The 19297-nt window shown below is 41.8% G+C and overlaps 1 protein-coding gene and 1 long non-coding RNA gene across 2 annotated transcripts in view; one reads left to right on the forward strand and one right to left on the reverse strand.

Moving 5' to 3' along the window:
• Window positions 1–19297, reverse strand: part of MYLIP (myosin regulatory light chain interacting protein) — a 21905-nt gene that overhangs the window by 1962 nt on the left and 646 nt on the right. Inside the window, 5 exon segments of the mRNA XM_006091758.3 lie at window positions 984–1404; window positions 2281–2445; window positions 3034–3231; window positions 4815–5000; window positions 18255–18447. Coding sequence (XP_006091820.1) covers window positions 984–1404; window positions 2281–2445; window positions 3034–3231; window positions 4815–5000; window positions 18255–18447 — 1163 coding nt within the window.
• Window positions 19007–19297, forward strand: part of LOC111826675 — a 1778-nt gene continuing 1487 nt past the window's right edge. Inside the window, exon 1 of the long non-coding RNA XR_002830033.1 lies at window positions 19007–19237. This is a non-coding gene — a long non-coding RNA (uncharacterized LOC111826675). The remainder of the gene's footprint in view (window positions 19238–19297) is intronic.

Here is a 19297-nt window from a genome sequence, read left to right on the forward strand (position 1 = left end):
GCCCCCCGCCAGCAGTGATGCAGGAGTTTCTTCCAGAGACTGTGTGCTGGCTCGGCTGGCTGACACAGGCCAGAATCACTGGCTTGATGCCACCTGGCCAGCGAGTGTGGCTCTGCTCCCAGTCCCAGGCTTCTCAGTAAGCACGGCCCCTCCTAGGCCAGAAAGGGAGCCTTAGGCGCATGGGCAGAAAAAGACAAATCCAGGACCACTCCCGGGGAAATAATTTGTCACAGTAGCACTATCTACTCAAGGACACAGGCATTCTGTTGGCTCAGGTAGCTCTCAAAACAGCTCTGAAATGAGCACTTTTTGAAGGACTAGCTGTTATTTAGGACTAGTTTTACATAAAACCATAGTGAAATTTAGCAACCAGTTCTGAGAAATGAAAAAAATTAAAAGAAATTATCCTAAGAGGAAATGTAAGGTACAAGAAAGGAAAAAAAATACTATATATGAGTTGCTTTTATTTTTTGTATTAATACTAAAATTAGTTTGACTTGCTAAGTAAGAGCCACTCCAAGGGGTCCCTAGAGGCAAATGCAGTAATAAGAATAAATCAGTTATAAATAATCACAAAGTAAACTACCCATGGATAATTGAGAATTGACTATTCCTCAAATATTTTAAGTAAAGACCATCCTCTCAAGTGTCAGCAAATGGGAGGCAGCGTGACACAGAAGGGGAAGCCCTGGACCAGCCCTCAGCTCAGCACCAGCTAGATGCAGCACCTTGTGAATCTGAGCTTTGCTTCCCGCACTTAAAGAGTCTAGGGCTTAATTACACGGTTGAAAATAGTACCCTAATCCAAAATGTTTCAAAAGGGCAATGCCTTTCAAGTCCCCGAACACAAAGCCCCTTCCAGGTGCAGGTGGACATTCCCGTTTTGTATATCGCCCAGCCAGCACCTGGCAGGTAGCAGTGGCTCACTATGAACTGGAGGGATGAGTGAGGCTGTGGGGAGAGCAGGCCGACGGACCCCTCACCTGGAGCTGGGCTGCGCAGCCCTCACAGCACACAGTGTGGCCGCAGGGGCAGAAAGCGGAGTTGATCTCCTCCTCACAGCACAGCATGCACAGCATGGCCTCCTTCAGCTTGCGCAGCTTCTCCTGCAGCACCCGGGTCTGCTGGCAGCTGAGGCCCTCGCAGCTGCTGCAGTTCATGCTGCTCTCCGAGGCCTTCAGGGGCGAGCTGGGAGGGCTGTGCTCGCTTCTGGGGACCAGGTCCACCACGCCGGCATTGTACAGAGCCCTCCTGGCGTGGTCATACACCTCCTTCGATGTTCTTTTAATGTCGAAGACGTACTTCTTGCCGAGGTTAATGTTCTCATTCAGAAACAGAGATGCCAAGTGGCCCTTCAAGTCTCGACTGTACTGCATCATGACGGCACTGGTCACTGTGTCACACCTGCGGGGAGATTGAACAGCCACTTTAGCACAGACAAGCCTGCCATTCCTGAGATTCAGACCATCAGACATTGCTGTGACTCAGAATAATCGTGTCAGCAGACAATCAACATTCCTACTTGCATGCTTGAAAGTATATACTTCCAGTTTCATGAGTGTTAAGGATAAAGCAGCCATAAACGTCAGGGACAGCGAATGTCCCCTCCCCCTGCAAGGACATGAGCGATAGACAAAGCAGCTTGTGGCAAGGAAAAGGACATTTTTCTTTGAAGTATTGGTTTTATGTTAAAAATTCCTACAAATTTTCCATCCTGTTCCACAATTTGCATGTCTATTTTAGCATAAAAAAAGTTCAGGGTGCCTGCCAATTAAATTTCTTAGCTCTAATTTTCCAAATGTTTGTGTGAAACTCTACTTTAATCACCCTCTGAAATGAGGGTTTCAAAATTGTTATTAAAAATCCTTATAATGTAGTGAGGATTCAGGAGCACAGCTCTGCCAGAAAGGAGAGGACTCAGGTCATCCTGCTGGGAAAGGGCTAAAGGCAGCACCACGAGAGTGGGGTGAGGGTGGGGGTGGGAAGGGAGGGGGTGGAGGGAGGAAAGTGCTGTGAGGAGGTACTGGGAGGAGGCAGGAAGAGGTGAGCTGGGGAAGGGAGTCTGTAGTGATACACATGCCCTTTCTGTGGGAAAAGCTGGACGACGTTGCTAAGGTCTCCTCTGCCACAGGAGAAGTGAAGTGTTCTAAAGCAGCTGATTTCTTAAATTTGGTACATGGTTACTGACACACCACCACCAGAAACTGAGGGAGCCTCACTGCCACCTGCAAACCTTAGAGCTGAGCATGGACGTTAGCTGAGGTTAACTGCGGTACGTGCCTGTAGAAAGCATGCGTCTCCGTGATTGCTCGGTAGAGCCCGCTGGCAGCCCTGGTGCTGATCATCTTAAACAAGAGCACGATGCTGTTCCCAGACTCCTTGGTGACCGTCAAGTACACATTCTTTCCCGACTGGGTGGCCATCTGCACCACAGGGTACGCTATCCTGGGAGACAGGAAGAGAAGAGTGAGCGAGCCCAGGAGGAGAGATTTGTCATCGCGTGCACCTTCACAGGATTCTGTGCTCATGCCCCAGTGACAGATCAGGTGCTCATTCAAGTACCCGGTTCCTAGTTAGGAAGGCAACTGTGGGTCAGTGGAGAGAAGTGGTGGAGCAAATTTGTTTTTTTGGTGTTGTTTTTTTCACTAATGTTGTGGCCCCACCCCATAACAATGAAACAGAATTTCTGGAGGATGAGGCCCAGAAATCATGATTTTAAAAAGATTCCCAGGTGATTCTAATGTGCAGCCAAGGTTGAGAACCACTGGTATAGATGAAAATGAGATTTTTATAGCAGTGAGCGCCTTATTTGAAAAAAATATTCAGCCTGTCACATCAATACACTTGAGTTAGTATTTTAAAAAAATAATTAGTTATCAAAGCCTGAATAAAATGAATGCTTGTAGCAAAATAAAACACTTCTGTTCCTAAAGGATGACTGTCCAGTAAATCCCACTCCATTTTCTATTTTCATGGTCAGAGCTATGAATGTATACATATATGTAGGTCTAAATAATTCAAGACTTGGATTACCTATTAATTGGGGTAAAGTCGTCTTTACAAATTGAGATTCCTTCAGGTCCAACCCCAATGAGGAGCTTCTGCCCTTCGCTGTCCCTCACAGAGTGCCATTCGATGCCGTAGTTTTCCATCGTCGACACGATCTGCAAGACCTGGTATTCAGCCGAGGCCTGGCTGGTCCCCTCCAGCTCCTTATGCTTTGCAACAATGCTGCAGGCCACCAAAAGGCAGAGAGGTACATAGAGAGATTAACTTATGCAGCCTTTAGAGAAAAGTCTATCATTTTCATTAGTGAATTCTACTGACACTGTCATTTGTGAATCACAGTAACTTAAAGCTATATATTATTGCTGTTTCTTTTATTTAGCCAACTTACTGTAAAATACTTCCAAGACACTAGTCAAGATCTTGGCTATTAAATATTCAGTAGAAAGACTACTGGGGATGCTGGATGAGGGTGAATTGGAAGAATTATGAAAATCTCCAAAAATACATGTAAGCAATTTCTATGTAAGAACTTCTTATGCATTTGTCTACATTTACTTTGTAAATTTCACTAAAACATAGCATTATAAGGGATGGATTAGATGTTTGCAACTGAAAAAAGACAGGATTTATTTGATCTACTGTGGTGGACACCCTCTAATCTAGTCCTTAAAGATCCCCACCTATGGGTGCTCTCCCCCTTGGAAATGTCATCCCCCTTAGTGGTGGCTAAATCGATGACTTGCCTCTAATAAGCAGAATATGGCAGTGATGGGAAGCCACTCACTTCTGAAAGCCTATATAATAAAACCCTAATATGCAAATCGACCAAACGGCAGAATGACTAGTTGCTATGACACACACTGACCACCAGGGGGAAGACGCTCAACACAGGATCTGCCCCCTGGTGGTCAGTGCGCTCCCACAGGGGGAGCGCCACTCAGCCAGAAGCAGGCTCACAGCTGGCGAGCGCAGTGTCAGGAGCCTCTCCCACCTCCGAGGCAGCACTAAGGACCCCTTGGGGGATGTCTGCCTGGCGGACATCCCTTGAGGGGTCCCGGACTGTGGGGGAACACCCCCTCACCCCCCACACAAATGTCGTGCACTGGGCCTCTAGTTATGTCTTAAGAATACTGACGTCCATCTTGGTGTTCTCTCTTGCTCTAGCTTGGGTTGCTTGTCCTGCATGAAGCCAGCTACCACATAATGAAGAGGCTCCGTGAAGAGGCCCATGTGGCAAGGAACAAGGCCTGCTGACAAGCCACCCGAGTCAGCCTGGAAGCGGATCCCGCCCTCCTCCGCCAACAGTGTAACAGCAGCCTCATGAGGGATCCTGAGCCTGAGAACCCAGCCATCCAGGACCAGATTCCTGACCCACAGAACTGGGGGATGGTTGTTGTTTTAAGCTACTAAGTTTTGGGGTAACTTGTTACTGAGGAATAACTAAGACACCTGTGTTAGGCCTCCTGGTTTAATCCTCACTGGGATGAAGAGGATTCCAGCATATAGGACAGGCTTTTGATTTTAGAAAACTTGCAATCTTAAAAGGTCAGAGATTTTTTTAAACTCCTGTTATATAGCATTTTATATAAGGGCATTTATTTGTGTGAATTATGTGCTGTGTTTATAGGTTTCTTAAACAAAAGGCTAAGAATCTTTTGAAAATAACTGGTTAAATTGGACAGCTGTCTAGTCTTTAACCTCACAAATTATCTATACATACCATAGGTTCCTTTTCCTCTGGAAATGTGTATACATTTCCTAGGTCTACGGGCATAAACACCAGCCTTAACTGCATGCAGGCTCACCTGTTCAAGGCTGCACTGGAGAGCTCCTTGGCACACAGCTCCTCGTAGCTGTACTTGGCGGTGTTCTGGTTATAGTCTCCAAACTTGGTCTGGGCCAGGAGGGCGCTGAGCTCCACTGCCTGCTCTGAAGAGCATTGGAGATGGCCGGCCAGGAGAGCCTCCTTGATGTGTAAGAAAAAGATATGCCTACGAAGCAATGCAAGAATGAGGTTATGCTGGGAACTTCATATCAAACTCAACCTGCTTAGCATTTTCACAACCCCTTTTAAGTATGGAAAACAGCAATTTAAAAAGCCACCCTTAAAATGCTTACATTGAAAAACTTTTTTCATCATGAGTATCCATGTAAAATAAGTCTAAAGACTATTACACCTCAAGTTTCTGCATTATAGTTTTTAAAAAGAAATTACTATAATACGAAAAAACTTTATCTTGATATGGAATCGGTATCTTAAGATCCTCACCTTTATTGAAATGACCCCCACATCTCTACTTTTAGCCTAAACTTCTCTCCTAGGAATCAGATTGAAATGTCCAGGTGCCTATAGATTTCTCCACTGGGATGCTTCCCAGTCTCCCAATTTTAGCTCATTCAAACCAAACTCACCGTCTCCCTTCCCAAGTCTGCTTTTTCTCCCAGTGGAAGCCATAGTCTGATTTGCTATTTTTCCCAATAAACTCACTTTTGACTATTAATCTTATTTCCACCTACTTGCTATTTCTGAAAACTCTTTAAATCCAGCTCTATTCCTCCTACTTTTACCTCCCCTGCCCTACTTGCACCTTTACACCTTCAAAGACTTTACACATCCTCTAAGCCAGTGGTTCTCAACCTTCTGGCCCTTTAAATACAGTTCCTCATGTTGTGACCCAACCATAAAATTATTTTCATTGCTACTTCATAACTGTAACGTTGCTACTGTTATGAATCGTAATGTAAATATCTGATATGCAGGATGGTCTTAGGCGACTCCTGTGAAAGGGTCGTTCGACCACCAAAGGGGTCGCGACCCACAGGTTGCGAACCACTGCTCTAAGCGGATCTCGCTTCTAGACTGTGAGCTGATCCACTTTCCAAGCTGCTTGCTCTGATATGTACTTGCCATTTCTCTGCTCAGAATTCTGCCAGGGGTCCCACTGTTTCCGGAAAAGCACCCTGTCAGCATGGACCCAGGCTTCTCCACCCTCCCACCCCACCTTCCTACCCATTTCTCCAGTCATTCCCTCCAGCCACTCTGCCCAGGGAAAGAGACATTTCCTCTCCCTGGGAAACCCAACATGTTCCTGCCCCTATGGCTGGTCTTGCTGCTCCCTCTGTCTTGTAGGCCATTCTTTCTTTCCCCTCATTTAGCTACCCTTTCATCTATATCACTCGCAAACTATTTTCCCTCTATTATGGTATTTGACATATTCTAACTTCTTAAGTGCCTCTAATATCAGAGAGCTCCATAAGTGCAAGTAAAACTGCATATAGGAGAAACCAAGATGGTGGCATAGGTAAACACCTGAAATTGCTGCCTCGCACAACCACTTCAAAACTACAACTAAAAGACAAAACAGACATCATCCAGAACCACAGGAAGGCTGGCTGAGTGGAAATTCTACAACTAGAAGGAAAGAGAAAAGCACACTGAGACTCAGAGGAGGTGCAGAAGTAAAGTGCAGAGGTACAGAGGCGTGCATGGAAAGGGCTGGCAACTGAGGACGCGGTTGTCTTTTTCAATCGGGAGGGAGACACAAGCTCCCCACTGCTCTGAACTCCAGTTCCAGGCGAGTCTCTGGGGACCCAGACTCATACAGGGGGGAAACTGGACTGTCTGGCATTGGGTGGCGGCTTTCTCTCAGAGGTGCTTGCAGCGATTACTGCGGGACACTGAGACCCGGGGCCTCTTAAGGCAGGGCTGAGGATCAGCCAATAGCTGTTTGCTCTGCCCTGTTGATTCCCTGAGACCCCGCCCCACCCAAGCTGTGCGCAGAGGCTTTTGCATATGAATGGCCTGGCCCTTTGTAATCTAAAATTACTTAACAAACTGCAGCTGGGTCAGAGAGACCCAGAACATCCAAAGAAGGCCAAGGCCCACAGCAGCTTGCATTGCTTCACAGCTGGGCCTCATCTGGGCACCACCAAACCCCCAAAAAAGGAAGGGGAATCTGCATATCTCTTCGTAGCTCCTGCTGGGTAACCTCAGGAAGAGGCTTAATTAGCACCTCCTTAGATCCAATAGCCAGTGTACCCAGTGGTCAGAGTGGGACCATCCAGATTACAACTCCTCAGATTCATAAGGAACACACTCAGGGGGCAGACTCAGTGAGCACCAAAGCCCCACTGAAGCAAGTCCTGCCCAATAAGGATGTCTCCAGCACAGAAATTCTCCCACCGTAGACACAGCTGATTCTCACAGCCAATTGGCCTGGAGATCAATTCTTCCCAGTGATACCTACAACAATCAAGGCTTAACTACAACAAGACTGTGCACAAAGCCCACAAAGGGGTGCACCAAGAGTGTCCACCTCAGGTAATTGGGGAGGCTGAGCCACTGGGCCCTATGGGACACCTAGCACAGAAAGCCACTCTATCAACATAGGGAAGCAGCCAAAAAGCGGAGACAAAGAAACAGGTCACAAATGACAGAAATGGAGGAAAGCAAACTAATGGATATAGAGTTCAAAACCATGGTTATAAGGTTATTCAAGAATTTTCTAGAAACTGCCAATAAATTTAGTGAGACCCTGGAGGATACGAAAAAGGACCAACTAGAAATTAAGCATACACTGACTGAAATAAAGAATAATATACAGAGATCCAAAAGCAGACTAGAGGATCACAAGAATCAAGTCAAAGATTTGAAATACGAAGAAGCAAAAAACACCCAACCAGAAAAGCAAAAAGAAAAAAGAATCCAAAAATATGAAGATAGTGTAAGGAGCCTCTGGGACAACTTCAAGTGTACCAACATCCGAATTATGGGGGTGCCAGAAGAAGAGAGAGAGCAAGATATTGAAAACCTATTTGAAGAAATAATGACAGAAAACTTCCCCTACCTGGTGAAAGAAATAGACTTCCAAGTCCAGGAAGCCCAGAGATCCCCAAACAAAAGGAATCCAAAGAGGACCACACCAAGACACATCATAATTAAAATGCCAAGAGCAAAAGACAAAGAGAGAATCTTAAAAGCAGCAAGAGAAAAACAGTTAGTTACCTACAAGGGAGTACCCATACGATTGTCAGCTGATTTCTCAACAGAAACTATGCAGGCCAGAAAGGAGTGGCAAGAAATATTCAAAGTGATGAATAGCAAAAACCTACAACCAAGATTACTTTATCCAGCAAAGCTATCATTCAGAATTGAAGGTCAGATAAAGAGCTTCACAGATAAGGAAAAGCTAAAGGAGTTCATCACCACCAAACCAGGATTATATGAAATGCTGAAAGATATTCTTTAAGAAGAGGAAGAAGAAGAAAAAGGCAAAGATAAAAAATTATGAACAACAAATACTTATCTATCAACAAGTGAATCTAAAAATCAAGTGAATAAAAAATCTGATGAACAGAATAAACTGGTGAATATAATAGAATCAGGGGCATAGAAAGGGAGTGGACTGACAATTCTCAGGGGGTGGGGAAGTGGGGGGTGCAGGAAAAGACTGGACAAAAATCGTACACCTATGGATGAGGACAGTGGGAGGGTAAGGGCAGAGGGTGGGGTGGGAACCGGGTAGAGGGGAGCTATGGGGGGAAAAAAGAGAAACAACTGTAATAATCTGAACAATAAAGATTTAATAATTTAAAAAAACTGCATATAGTCTATAATTAGTTTACATTCATTCCCACCTAAGTTTCATCCCATTTGACCTGTCCTAATTCTATACAATAGTACCTTCTACATTTACTAAAAGGTCTGCCATACTCAGAAACTCGTGGGAAACTTCAGGTATTGTTGCCTGCTAATCCACATTGCCCAAGATTCTCGAGAGAGCATACGAATGTCCACAGACAGATTGGCCTAGGTTATAAAATTGGTCTCTGGCAATGTGTAGGTATAACCTCCCTTTGATGACTTGTTATATAGCCTCTCAAACTAGGAGTAATGACCACTGGCAAAGCTCTGAACACTGTTCTGAACAGAGCTCAGAAGATCAGCTCCCACCTCAGCTGGATACCCCATTCCTGCCCTCAACACTGCGTTTATTCATATACTAGCCTGTGTCTGATGTTCCAGGTAGAGGGGGCAACATGAGCTATGCGAGAAGAGGAGGAAGAAAGTGCGACTAGGAATATAAGGAGGAACTCTTCTGAGAGTCTTGTCAGGTTGACAAGAGCCATTAATCTCCCTTTAAGAACGGTTTAAATTTAATGTTCCATGCCTTCTATAATGACAGAGAAATGTTTAAAATGATCAGACTCTGCCAAATACTACAGTCTTTTTCCTTTATTCAAAGTCCCTATGAAGAAATCACAGTAAGAATGCATAATAGCAACGAAAGAAGATAAGTGTGGTTTTTATTAACCCAAACATCTGCTAGTCTTTAAAGTATTTCTGACATACTGCTAAACTGAGGGGGGTTCCCTACTGGGGCAAAGAAATAACCACAAAAATAACTTGCTTTAAAACAGCTCTCTGAGGACTGAGGCCTCGCATCCCCATAAACGTCAGTGTCACAACACGACGTCAGCCCTCTGAAGGCCTTTTAGACGACGTTCAGTAAACTTCACCTTGGCTCATGCACCTCTGTCTCTGTATTCATCAGGGAGCATGTTAGTAGGAAATGAGACCTGAATATATGCTTATATGAAAGAAGGAATGATGTGCTGAAAGGTTGTGAGGGTATCACCACAAGCTAACTCTTTCAACTTAATTACCGCTTATGTGAAAGTGTCTTTTAAGGTATTTACCAAGTATCAAGTCAGAGACTCATGTCTGCTTTATTAAAAAGTATAGCTTGAAAGAGTTTCAAAATCAGTCCAATTTCTTTTTCCAAACTATGCATGCCTACTTCTGAAGAGACAGCTGCCAAGACCAAAGGCGAAGCAGCAGGCACACAATATTAACAGGTGGGCAGCAGCCCGAGAGTAATGCTGGTCCTTTCCTGGCGTGTGGGTCAGAATTAAAAAAGGGGGCAGGACAAGTGGCCTTTTCTACATACTCCACATTCTAGGCTGGACTGCAGTCATTACCCTGTAGGCAGAACTCTCCTTACTGTTGACATAACTTTCTGACAGGGCCCTGCCTGCATTTTTTCAGTTTCATGGCTACAAAGCAACCTTTCATTTCAAGTCAACAAATATTTGCTGTGCATTCCCTCTGTGCCAAGCCCTACGCTGGGGTTACAGGGTGAACAAGTCTGACTGTTCCTCTTTAGATGAAACTTACAGCCTTTTAGTGTGAAGGAACACATTCTGGCTTTTGGTGACCACCTTATGCTGTCCAGGAGAACCGCACAATGGAGCAGTGACAGCAAAGGTCACCAGCTGTGACAAGCCATCAGCAGACTATTTAATGTGCTCTTTCCAAGAGGGAGGATGGCAGAGCACGGAGACACGTTGCCAATAACGAACCCAGTGATGGCTCAATAGTTAGGGCCGGTTCTCCTATTATTTTATCTCGAACCATCGGGCCTGTAACTGTCTGGCTCATGGATTTCCCCCCTCTGTTTTTCTGTATTGTGTGAAAGGTTACCAATAATATCAATAACAAGCATATGTGGTCAAAGAAGCCATCCTGCAGTGAATTATTTTTACTTTTTTACCTAAAGATCAAAAGTGGTTAACATATCTAATTTAATTTAGGCTACATCCTAGAATCACAAACAGAATGAAAGCTTTTGGAAAAAACTCTTGTTTGTCTTAGCAAAGGTCTATGAATATGTCCCATAGACATAAACTCAAAGTGTATTTTCTAAACATTCCCTGGTTACATCTTAAAATACATGATTCTTCAAGTTTTACCCAGTTACTAAGAAAATGGATATTTTCAATACATGGATCACATTTTGGGGGCCAAAGTGAAACATCCTGGAAAACTCATATCTCTGCATCATGGGTACAAATGAAATCCTACTTACTGTAGCATGATGGAAGATTTAAAAATGAAGCGAATATAAGGATATACCAAATTTTAATTAGATAAAAGAATCACATATTCTTGATATATATTTTTGTTTCAAAGTACTTCAAATTTCCTCTGTTCTAAAAATTAATTTATTTCCGTAGCTTTAAGGAATGAAGGCATTTATCTTTTATGAATTGTAACCAGAGAATCTTCCTCTAAACACTGGCTTGACTTATAAGGAAATCACCTAAAAATCAAAGTAGAACTTTCTGCAAACCTGTCGGGAGTCGTCTATCTGTTCATCACGGATGGCTACTCTCAATTACTGCCCTCCAGGCATCTTTCCAGTTACATCATTTTAAAGAGCTTTTTGTGACACAAATATAACATAACTATATCTCTGTAATATTAAACTCAAAATTTAAGTACTAACCTAAAACATCCTTCAAATGGCTAACTAGCTATTTTTAAAAACCCTCTAGTGCCAATAATTTGCCTCCAAAGACCTGACTGACCCTGGCCATCTGTTATTAATGGTTGGTTTGTCCCTCACCTAGTTAGACCCCCACTGAGATCACCAGTATGCCTGCCTCAGTCCAATGAGTCACTTAACCACCATCAGTTTATTTTAAACCAAAGACTGCCAACTTATACTTTAAAACCATCAAATCAAAACAGAACTGCTGTAAGAGCTTTTTGTTTTGTATCTTAAATTCTAGGGAAACAAAAATCATTTCAAGAAGGATCATAGGCCTAAACATAAAAGCAATAACCATAATGCTTTAAAAATTAAACAGCAGAGAGTATCTTCATGACATGGGGTAGGCAAAGGTTTCTCATGATCATCAGCAAAAATTATAAAAGAAAAAAATGGATAAATTAGACTTTGCCAAAATGAAAACCTCTACTCATCAAAAGGCAACAATAAAAGAAAATATAGTATTTACAAAACACATATCTGACAAGCATCTGGTATATGTAAAGAATTTGCAAAGCTCAAAAATAAAGGCGCCCAGCCAGCATAGCTCAGTGGTTGAGCGTCCACCTATGAACCAGGAGGTCAAAGTTAGATTCCTGGTCAGGGCACATGCCTGGGTTGTGGGCTCGATCCCCAGTCTGGGGTGTGTAGGCGGCAGCCAATCAATTATTCTGTCTCATCACTGATGTTTCTATCTCTCCCTTCCTCTCTGAAATCAATAAAAATATATTTACAAAAATAATAAATAAGGCAACAACTCAAAAATGGGTAAATGACTTCAATTACTGCCCTCCAGGCATCTTTCCAGTTACATCATTTTAAAGAGCTTTTTGTGACACAAATATAACATAACTATATCTCTGCAATATTAAACTCAAAATTTAAGTAACTAAAACATAGATAATTCACAAAAGAAGATGTACAAAAGGCCAATAAGCACACAAAAAAGTGTTTACTACTGAGAGAAACATACAAATTGACACTGAAGGCTGGGAGGGATGTGGAGGCACTGGACTCTCATACATTCTCAATGGAAGTGCAGAATGGTACATACAGGGTTTTGGGAAGAGGTCTGGCAGTCACTTATATAACTAAGCGTCTGCCTCCTCTATGATACAGCTATTTCAGTCTTAGGTATTTAGTCCAATGAAAACACATGTCTACCCAAAAGACTTGTACTTGGATGTTTATAGCAGCTTTATTCATAAGAGCCAGAAAACAAGTCTTCATCAAGAGGAGCATAAACAAACAATAGTACATTCATACCATGGAATACTATCCAGAAATAAACAGGAACAAACCACTGTGTGTGTATGTATGTGTATGTATACACACACACACACACACACACACACACACACAATGTGATAGATCGCATAAATTTATGATGTAACAAAAAGGCAGACACAAAAGTGTGCGCACTGCATGATTCCACACATGAAGCAGAACAGGCATAATGAATCTATGCTAGAAAAACATACCACCTTGGTTGTACAGCCAGGTGGGTGGGGGAGGGTAAAGAGGGTGGGAACTGACTGCAGAAGGGCATGAGGAAACTTTCTGGAGTGATGGTAATATTCTAAATCTTGATAAGGGTTTGGATTAAACAGGCACATCCATTTGTCAAACACCCATTAAATGGTGTAATTAGAATTTATACATTTCATCATATGTAAATTTTATATCAAAAGAAAAAAAAGAATTGTAGGCAAATATTGAGGTCTGGTTAATGGTATGCATACTGAAATATTTAGGGGGAAGTGTACTTACACCCAATTTATTTTGAAAAGCACCAGAAAGAGTGATAGAAGGTAGAGGGATCAATAAATGGATAAAAACGTGGTAAGGCAAGTAGAGCAATGGCAGTTGATAGTAAAATTTAGAGTATTGGGTGTTCACTGGTAAGATCTTCAACTTATCTGTATGCTTGAAAATTTTCATAAAGAAGACTGAGGAAAAAAATACTAGCGAAAATCCCTTAGGGTCTAGGTTCAGAATTCAAATGAATAGCTAGCTATACCTAAAATGAACCATCTAACCTACACTTCATGGAAGGCTTGCAATTGAGAAACCTGTCACAGCCAAATAATTACTAAGTCAGGTCTCCATTCAGGCTTAAGGAAATCCTTCTCAAAACCCAAAATGCAAAATGGGAATCACTAATAAATTTGCTCCTCCTTGATGTCCAAGAAGTTAAAAGATATGGAGGTGGAGGGATGGTGCTGGTGGTGGAAGACATTCCCAACTTCAAAAGTGATCACAACCCACACCAGAAGAATACTATTACTTGGAAGCATAAAATCTGCATTTCTAAAGAATATGATTACTCACCATAGATATCTGTCCTTGACAAACAACAACCCAGGCACTCCTGTAGCTAACAGTGTTAACTACAATCTCTGTAACAATTAGTGGGGAGTGCTGGCAGGTCCCGGAGAAGTCTGGCATCAGGCTGCAGTAGGATACAACTAAAGATAAATACACCTGGTGCCCCTGGAGCTATGCACCTCTGGGCACCCTGAGTCTGACGCTAAGTGCCATCTAGACCTTCAAATTTTATTTACAAATTATATGGTCAAGATTAAAAGTTCAGTTGGATTACATAAACACTGATTCCTCAATGTTTTTGGGAGATTTCATATAAATATATAAGTATCAGAAATTCATAAAGAGACTGACTGAAGGTGCCCAGATGGGAGATCTGTGGCTAAAATAAACATATAATAACGAACTTCCTGTATTCTGAGCAAAAAGGAAAACAGAGAAGTTAGAATTCAAATTCATACTTTCTTTGGCAATATCACACAAGTCTGTTTTACTATTTGTACTTTCCTGGAGCATATTTTATATTTGGGCATAAAAAAAATACCACCCAGAGAAAATAAACAAATGGCCTCTAGGGTGAGGTGAAGGGGGTGAAGGAAGCAAAAGAATGCTAAACACAGCAAATTCTTAACAGAGAATAATCACTACAAACATGTTTTAATGGTGAGATTTCTTTTAGTCTCAAACTTTTCAGTTTATAGAAGCAAACTGGCAAAACATTTTAATTTCTATAAGAAAATATTTATCATCAGTATAAGCTAACCTGATTTTTATTTATTTCCAAGTTCTGAATTCATTGATCCAACAAATATTTAGGCACCTGCTAGACTCTGGGGATGCAATGAGGATCAGCTCCCTGTTTCATGGAATTTAGGTTATTAGAGTGGCTGACAATAAACAAATTGTCACATCAGTAAATGCAGCATTATACACTCATTTAATGCTATAAAGGAAAATTACACAATGTCTTGGGAGAGTTTAGTTTTCTGAACAGGCCTGGAGATGGTTTTCCTGAGGAGGGGTGACTGAGCTGCTGTCTGAAGGCAGATGGATTTAACCAGGGGCAAGTCACTCATCACTTGCCCTAATCTCTGGTTTTGACAATGTTGACAAAATCTGGTCTGAATTGCTATGAATACTCAAGGGTCTTTGAAAGGCAAGAATTTCAAAGATTATTATTTCAGACCTACTTCCAGAATACATTAGTTTCACTTTTAGTTTGAATCCATAGCATGGCAAACATCTGCTGAAAATACCTGCTGTCTCCATCTCTGAAATGTGCCAGCTGAGTCTAAACAAGACTCTCTGGTTACTTTCCAGATTCAAGAGCAAACATATTAATCTGTGTAAAGAACCAAATCTAAAATTAGGCCAAATCAGAGACCAATGAACTCTATGTATCAACTGCAGCAGACACTTGATAGGTTTTTTTCTGTTTTCAGAGAAATGTACTGGGGAAAAATATATAGAGAGGAAGCAGAAGCAAAAACAAAACAAAACAAAAACCAACCAACCAACAAATCCATTGCTAGAAGAGGTTTTAGAGACAACCTAGTCCCAGGCTTTCAACTGAGATAAAGAGCTGTCTCAGTTTTAGAAGTCTGCACACACTGGTAGTTGGTGGCAGAGCTGGACCTAGAATGCAGGGCTTCTGCCTGGACCCCAGTACCTTCCTATTACAAACAGGCTTTCCTGGCTGTCAAGCTCACAGCAGCCTCCCTAATCCAATGCAAATATATTAACTGGCCCCCAGTCAGGCCAGCTCTATTATGAGCAGACTACTTTAATTGTCCACTGAGGACAACTCAGCCAGGATATTTCAGTACCACTTAATAAACAGGCCAGACACTTTCAGTACACTAAGTGTACCCTGATGACTTGACTTGGAGACAGTACACAATCACCTCTCATAACTGGACTGGTAAAACTGAGTTTACTCACTACATAAACACATCTATTTCATTTTTTTGTGTCATTTTATATGAATATTTTATAATGAATAATTAAACAATGAAAAGTTTATCAACCAGCTTTATCTTGCTAACATAACATTAGAAGAAATAAGTATTTTTGTTCTCCAGTATGATGCACATAAAAATAATGCTAATTGTAACTAAACTGGACCCAGTACAACTTCTGGTCCTAATTAAAAGGTACAAATGCTAATTACAAATCACTTTAGTTATTAAGGCAGAATGCTATATAAACTATATGTGGCATTTTCTTAATATTCTGTGTTTCAGACAACCCCACAAAAACAACTAAAATGCACCAACATTCTTTTTAAAGATTTAAAAAGGAGCCTAAAACCTGGGCATGCACCCTGACCGGGAATCCAACCATAATCTCCTGGTTCATAGGTGGAGGTTCAATCACACTGGCCAGACTAAAGATTTTTAAAAATTGACTTTTAGAGAGAGAGGAAGGGAGAAGGAAAGAGGGAAACATCAATGTAAGAGTGAAACATTGATCGGGCATTGAGCCCACAAGCTGGGTATGTATCCCAACCTAGAATTGAACTGGCAACCCTTCAGTGCACAGGACGATACCCAACCAACTGAGTCAGAGCCACCAACAGTTTAAAAGTAAGTCAAAAGCCTAGATCACACTAATCTATATATATAAAAGCCTAATATGAAAATTGTCCCCTCAGGAGTTTGACCTGGAGTTCGATCACTCGCTATGACCTGCGCTGACCTCCAGGGGGCGGCATGGAATGAAGGAAGGCCCCAATCGGCCCTGATCGCAGGCTAGGCCTAGAGACCCTACCCTTGCATAAATTTTGTGCACCGGGCCTCTAGTTTTTCAGTAAGATTCCAAAAGGATAGAAAATCAATTAAAATGACATAGTCTAACTAGGTAGGTACATTCTTTGGATATTAGGCATGAATCTCAAGAATCAAAGTCAATTGAGTCAATAAAATAGGAAATTTGATTCCAAGTCTAATTCACAAACTGTTTATTTCTTGCATGAATAAAATAATTTGATAATAGCTATTAATTCAAATATTAGAAAGCACAGGTAAAGATCATTTTATAGTAAAATTTAAAGTCTGTAAGCATTCATTATACAAATGTATAATGTACAACTATAGTCATTGTTTAAATTATCTATTTGTTCCTTCAAGCTCCTGCAGATTTAAAAAATAAATCTGTGTCATCAAAATAGATTTGTATCTGGAGGCCCTGAAATGATTACAAAATCATGATAAAAGTACACAATGAAAATAGCAAAAATATTGTGTTTTATATATTTTTTTCTCTTACTTGATAGTTATTACACTAAAGTGAAATGTAGTTTTCACAACCCAGCTTTAAGTAAACACACACACACACACACACACACACACACACAAAACCGTTCTGATTCACATAGCCAGCTAAAACATCCTTAAACATGCAAGCACTTGAATATTTTGCAAGACATTTTTAGGAACACTAAGAATTCCAATATACCAGTTACTTCAGAAACAAAATTAAACATTTATCTCACTCTTTAAAGCTCCATAACAAGGCAAAACAGAGATATCAAATGCAAATGAATAGTATTTCAAAATATGTTTCTATCAGTCCTTGGGGTAAACAAACAAAAATATGACATGTTAAAAACTCTTAAGGTCTACTGTTTATTCATCATTACTCAGAGTTTTCTCACTCACATTTTCCATGTGCATGGCAAATTTCCAAGCCAAAGGGTAATGAAAAAACATTAGGACTTAGACCAAAGTTTGCCATATTTAGAATTAGTTGTCTTTCTTTTTTTGACATGCCACTATAAGATTTAGGTCTCTTGCATATCAGCAATAAATATGAAACACTGGTTCCCAGTTTGGCTCATCCTTCAGAAAAGTATTACAGTCAAGTCCACAGGAGAAAACATTTTCAGTTTGAGAGGAAACCACATGCACCAGCTGTCTACCACTACTGGTGGTTTCCTGGAAGTAAACAATCTAAACGCAACAATCACGTGTAACATGTCTGGGTCAAAGTTGTGTTACGCTGGCCTTAAAAGAGTTGCCTTACTAAGTTTTCAAAAAACTTCAAAACTTTAAAAATTCTGCATGAAGTAGGACAAAGCTCTTTACTATACATTGTAATCTAACACTAGGTTGAAGAAGTTGACCAAGTTTAAGTAATCCAAGAGGAACTGTTTCCTGTTTTCAGTTAGAATGTCTACAATGACCTATAGTAACCTCTGAGGCAGAGGTTACCTGGGGGTATTAGATGCTACTGTCTGAAAGTCAATTGGGTTCATTCTTTCTCATTCATATTTTCTCTCTCTCTCTCTCTCTCTCTCTCTCAGCACTAACCTCAAGTGTTTGTAAGAATTCATCCCTGTTCTCTCATTGTGTATAAAGGCAAGAAAAACCACAAGAAGAGTTGGAAAATGTACCTCAGGCCAACTACATAGCTCCCTCTTCACCTCAATAAAAGGTCTGTGTCACAGAAAACGTCTAAGTTATCACCCAATTCACCCTCTATCCAACAAATGTGCCTGTGAAGGGAACATCTCGGGGAAGGCACAATGACTCTTTCTAAGAGAACCAAAGGTTTATTTGACATTGGTTTATTTTAGCATCACTTTACCGAGTCTGCTCCTGTAAGATGAGATGAGGCTCCACGAAGAACTTGACTCTCAGTTTAAGCCGGTAAGGGGCTAGCCCATCCATCTGCTGGGAGATCCGGTTTCTCAGATTTAGCCATAAACTTTCACCTTTGCTACCCGTAAACTGCAGTCCAAAATAATCAACTTCTATAATTCCCAACCGCCTGCACACCTAAAACAAAAATGAATGCAGCATGGATGAGCACATGGTCCACGTAGTCAAAGCAAACCTAAGGACTCTGTGTGAGTCTAAGATTCCTGCCCATTTCTTACAGAGTTCAACAGTGTTACAATTTCTGTTGTAAACTGGGAGAACAAAGTTCTTAGGCTCCAGTAGTGCTAAGCCACACTAGGCGAAGTAGAGAGGCTTATCCTTCCTTTAATACCTATGATATGGCCAATGGCAGTGAAGAAAAACGAGTCCTCAAAAGTAGCCTTTCAGAAAAGCTGAGGATGACCATTTTCCTTCTTATTCCAATCATCAGAATTCCCTTCACCAGCAGAACAGACACAGCTGATTTGGCAGCTGAGTATCTGGGCAATTTTAACCATCTGGACTCAAAAGAAAAAAAAAATGAGGAAACACGCCACAAGTGTCACTAAGCTTTACAAGAGGTTTCCCAAACATCTCAGGTCTGGGAGGTTTCGGGGCACAGTGTTTCACTTGAGATCAAATCTGCTTTCTGCCACACCAGTATCCACTGCTTGGAACCATTCCTCACTCTTACGGAAGCGCCGCGTGCTTCCAGACAACTGCGGAGTAGACGACCAAAGCCTACGGTCCTCGAATCCCCAGCAAATCCCGAGATGCAGGTGAATGGTCCATTTGAGAAGCAGCAAGACACAAGTGCCCGGCTTGTCTGCCAGGCAATCCGGGACCTGAGACCTCATCTTGAGACGCAGGTGTCATTGCCAGGCCCCGCGGGGGACCAAACAAGCGGCATCATGCACACACCTGCGGCAGGTGAGCTGGCCCGCCTTCTTCTGGGAAAGTGCCGACCTGGGGGACTGGGGGGGGGGGGGG

The sequence above is a fragment of the Myotis lucifugus genome, unplaced genomic scaffold (genome assembly GCF_000147115.1).
Source record: "Myotis lucifugus unplaced genomic scaffold, Myoluc2.0 scaffold_95, whole genome shotgun sequence".
NCBI lineage: Eukaryota > Metazoa > Chordata > Mammalia > Chiroptera > Vespertilionidae > Myotis > Myotis lucifugus.